The sequence below is a fragment of the Diabrotica undecimpunctata genome, unplaced genomic scaffold, assembly GCF_040954645.1.
Source record: "Diabrotica undecimpunctata isolate CICGRU unplaced genomic scaffold, icDiaUnde3 ctg00001289.1, whole genome shotgun sequence".
Lineage (NCBI taxonomy): Eukaryota > Metazoa > Arthropoda > Insecta > Coleoptera > Chrysomelidae > Diabrotica > Diabrotica undecimpunctata.
The window spans coordinates 22390-26893 of record NW_027312120.1 but is presented as its reverse complement, the minus strand read 5'-3'; the positions used below and the strand labels follow the sequence as shown (position 1 = coordinate 26893).

General features: G+C 34.9%; 1 protein-coding gene across 1 annotated transcript; it reads right to left on the bottom strand.

Moving 5' to 3' along the window:
* Positions 1-2700: 2700 nt before the first annotated feature.
* LOC140431522 (uncharacterized) lies at positions 2701-3489 on the bottom strand. Its single transcript, XM_072519426.1, has one exon. It carries the CDS (start codon positions 3487-3489, stop codon positions 2701-2703), a length of 789 nt encoding a protein of 262 aa, XP_072375527.1.
* Between the last annotated feature and the right edge of the window lie 1015 nt (positions 3490-4504).

Sequence of the window (4504 nt, the reverse complement as noted above, 5' to 3'; positions counted from 1 at the left end):
TGCGTTATAAGACTGGGAGCAAATGCTAATTCAGTTATGATGTCTGGGTTAAAAGGAAATATTCCAGTTGCTTTGAACCCAGAGATGATGTTAGCTGGTGCCATCGCTTTTAACCAAACTTTACTAACTATTTCACCAAATCGCATTTTGGTTAAATTTTTCCCAGATTGAGTTATCAATTTAAAACCATCTGATCCCAAAATGAATCATAACTTTTGAAGAGTGCTTTATTTGAAAACTACTTTATCCATAGGCTGCAGTTCATGCGTGGTGTTCCTTGGAAGACAAAATAAAGTAACACTATAATGCAGCTTCAACAATACTTATGTCCAGATGCGATGTTGTACCATCGAATGTCAGGAGTGTGGGTCCTGTATTCTTATATTTTGCAAAATGTCCTAGCCATGAAATAAACGCCTCATTTGTCATGCTCCCTTTCTGTGTCACCATTACAGTTGACCCTGGTGGTAGATGATCATTCCATTCAGGCTTCAATCTCTTCTCTTTGAAAAGAATGAACGGTGGGATGGCTTGGCCCATTTCCACAACCCACAATACTAACATTTTTACCGTGTTCAGGCGCTGTCAAGTGGATACGTTTAGCACCTTTCTTGGCCAATACGATTTGCTGTTTATGGATCGTTAGCCGGCAACCTTTCTCGTCCATATTGTTTACGTTTCCAGGTTTATCAAACAATTCCAATTTAATGAATACTTCCCTTAGTTTCTTAAAATAATCCTTTACAATAAATGGATTCATTTTCTGTGTTCTTGCTTGATTCATTTCTGAGCCTTCCTTCTAACCACATCGGGATGTGCATAGAATAATTTCAGACATTTCCTTCCTGCTAATTTAGATGTACCAGAAAAAGGATTAGGAATGTTCACTATCATCGCATACGAAAATACACTTCTTCTTACTATTTTACTAGTTATTGGCATGCCCACCTCTGCTAGTTTATGAATTTTGCAAACTAGGTCTCTTTCTTGTTCAAAACTTCAAACACTTTTCCTTTTAAGTTGTTTAACTGAATTTTGGCTGCGATAATGTAGTCCAAGTGTTGTTCGAGGTATTTCATATCGTAATGAAGCTTGGCTTATACTGCTTCCAGCTTTTATTGCTTCTAACGCTGCAACGAGATTCGTCTCAGACCACAGGCGAAAAAAGTAAATTTTCATGTTAGGTTTCAAATATTGCCATGGCAATATTAGGAACTATCTCATCAGGCAATATTAGGATCATTACTACTGCGGAACAAAAATGGCGATTTATGTTTTATTCTCTTTTATATTAATTACACACAATATGGATTAATAAAGTACTTGAATGTACCTACCTGATAACGCTCTCACCCTTCTATAGTCGGTATTAGCTAGCTTATAACAATCATTACAGTTTTCCCACGTTTTTACTAACAAATCGCATGAAATACGGGCCTGCGTAGCGCAAGCGGTAGGATGCTTGCCTCGCATGCCGGTGGTCCGGAGTTCGAATCCTACCGCCGGCAAGAACAACTAGACATTTTTAAAAATGTCTATAGGCCCCAGGTCGACTCAGCCTGAATAAAATGAGTACCTTGGGTAAAACCAGGGGTAATAATAGGCGGTTGAAGCGTAGCACTGGCCATGTTACCTTCCTTGTATACCGTAGGCCCTAGATATAGCAGACTACCCTGCTATACTCCCAAAGCCGCGAAGCGGTATAAAACGGGAGACTATTATTATATCGCATGAAATACACCACATGCCATGAACACGAATACTAACTGGTTCCACCTATAACGTTTTTAGAGCGGTTGTTTTAATTCGATATTTGAGCTTACATGACCATCTGTGTTTCAAAAGACAAATTAATAAATTTATGAGGAGTGGCAATATTAGGAGCATGGCAATATTTGGCGCATTTACCTTACAATTAGTAATAATAATTAATTTGATGTGACAGATTGCAAATTAATTTTTGTTTTTCTCATTTCCAGAATAACGAAAGGTATACTGATGTGCATTACAAATTCAACCATTTTACATATTTAGCTCTTATTTCAATTTTTTGTAGTAATAATACATGATTTCAAAGTGTATGATATACAGTTGTTTATAATTTCGTCGCATATGCCGGTCAACTGAACAGTATTATCTCAGAAACCACTGCTTGTAATGTAACTTTTTTTAAGAAGCATCTTTTCGAGTCTGTTTTACCTCCATTTTCTGAATTTTATTTAAACTAATAATTACCGAGATATTCTATTTGTTTATAAGCAGAAAATAATTTACAATATAAAAAAATACCTGAGGCTGCGCAAATTATCCGATTTTAATTTTATAAAGTGCATTGAATAGGTCCAAAGTTCTTTTATATGCAAAAAATGGCCAACTTCGATTCCAAAAAAAACCAAGGTTGTAATCATTTTAAATATTTGAAATTTTATTACTGAACTATTTAGGATTAACAAAAAATTTGTTAATATTATTGAATTTATCAGAATTTTTTCTGGGAAAATGAGAATGCCACCTCACATCCACCTCAAAACAGATCTGATCTGTTCTGGTTTAAAGCATACAGAAAAAACGTTAAAACTTTTAAGTACTAATTTCGGAGAGCAAAATTACTATTGAAAAAATATAGGCATACAAAATTACGCTAATAAAAGAATAAAAATTTATGTAGCCTAAACGCTACCTAATGAATAAAGATAAGACTTACAATAACAGTGTCTGGTCTCTACTCCTTTTCGGAATCCTTTCTTCACTGGAACTGCCGGTGTTGGCTGTGATAATCACCGGTAGGATATCTTCTTGTAGGTTGTCAGCTATCCACATTTCTTTTTCAATTCTGATGACATGCTGTATATAATTTTGCCACTGTTCAGCAGAGACATTGGCAAACGCTTCATGGATGAGTTGTTGCACACGATCTTTTTTAAAGCCAGTGTTTCGGGCTGCAACGTAATGTTTAACTTGGCTCCAAACCATCTTTATTGGATTAAGCTTACAGTGATAGGGAGGCAATCGTAATACTTCTACGCCGTATTTCTCGACTAAAGTTTTGATGTTATACTTGCCGTATATATCTGCATAACTGTTTGCTACATCCAATAGTTCTGACTTTAAATAATCTTCTTCATAAAATATATCCTTCTCTCGTAACCATTCTTGAATTTGTTGTTTGTTCCAAGAGCTTCTTGGGAAATTTTGTTTGCATGAATGATATGGAGCATTATCCGTTACTACCACATTTTTTTCTCCTTTTATGAGGTTTGCGATTAGTTTATTTTCAAACCAGTCTTCGAAAGACTCGCCGTTCATTTCTTCAAGGTAGTCGCCTGAATCTTTTTTTGCTAAAAATACACATTCTGAATTTGGTAGAAAACTTCTATCAGATCCAACATGTAACAAGACAAATCTCAGACCTCTTTGTTTTGGATCATTTAGACCAGTAGTCAAGCCTTTTAAAAATGCATCCTTATAGCTGGTTATGGTTGAATCCATCCATACCTTATTTACTGTATGTCCGATATTTACCCAACTTTCATTCAAATAGAAAATATTGTATCCTTGATTTCGATAATTCTATATTTTTCTATGAAATTTATGCCTCCAATTTATTATGTCAGGACGTTCCATCATTATCGCTTTCTTTCCTCTTTTTTCATAAACAAACCTTATCTCTTGCAATAGTCGATATAGAGTACTTCTGGAAAATTTAGGCAAATGTTCGTGTAAATTAACGGCATCCAGGATAGCTTTGATTGTGGGGGGTATGTTCTTTAAGAAAAATTCCATGTGAACAAGTCTTCTCAATTGACTCCTGATATTCTCATCGTAGGTAAACTCCCGATTGGTTTCCTTCTTGGTCCGTTTACGTGGGTTTTTCAGAATTTTGGGCAAGTCTCTATTATGATCCAATCCTTCCTGACGAATTTTCCAGACTGTCCTATCGCTAACACCCAGCGCTGTACTTGTTGTAGAAACAATTTGTGTTGGAGTCAGATCGGAATTTGTTTTTGTTGTATATATCAACATATTCAAAATATTTGTCGCGCATATAAATCTAAGATTTGTCCTTGTTTGAAACTTTTCACCTCTAAATGCTCCATGTTTTTGACACAGTACATAAAAAAAGTTTAAAAATAAATTGCACTTATTTTTTGACAAGTTAACGTACCTTCTCGAATGCACACACAAAATAGTTGAACCGTTTTTACAAACTGCAAAACTGCTATAGATATACGCACTCGTATAACAATTAGTATCTACTATTATCAGGAAAATTCTAAATGGGTATTTAATTACAACAATACCGAAATTTCTACACGGTTAAACCATTTCTACAAACGCCCATTAGTAAGCTATTCTACGAATTCTACGACTTTCACTTCGTAGGTCATTATCGAAATACAAAATATTAATCCATTACAAAAATTTTGTTGGTAGTAAAAAAATTCTTCTAATAATTAAATTTAATCTGACTCATTCACATCGGCAAATCAGACATATTAAACAT

Coding starts and splice junctions, on each gene's coding strand:
- LOC140431522 (XM_072519426.1), bottom strand. CDS start 3,489: ATGGATTCAACCATAACCAGCTATAAGGATGCATTTTTAAAAGGCTTG.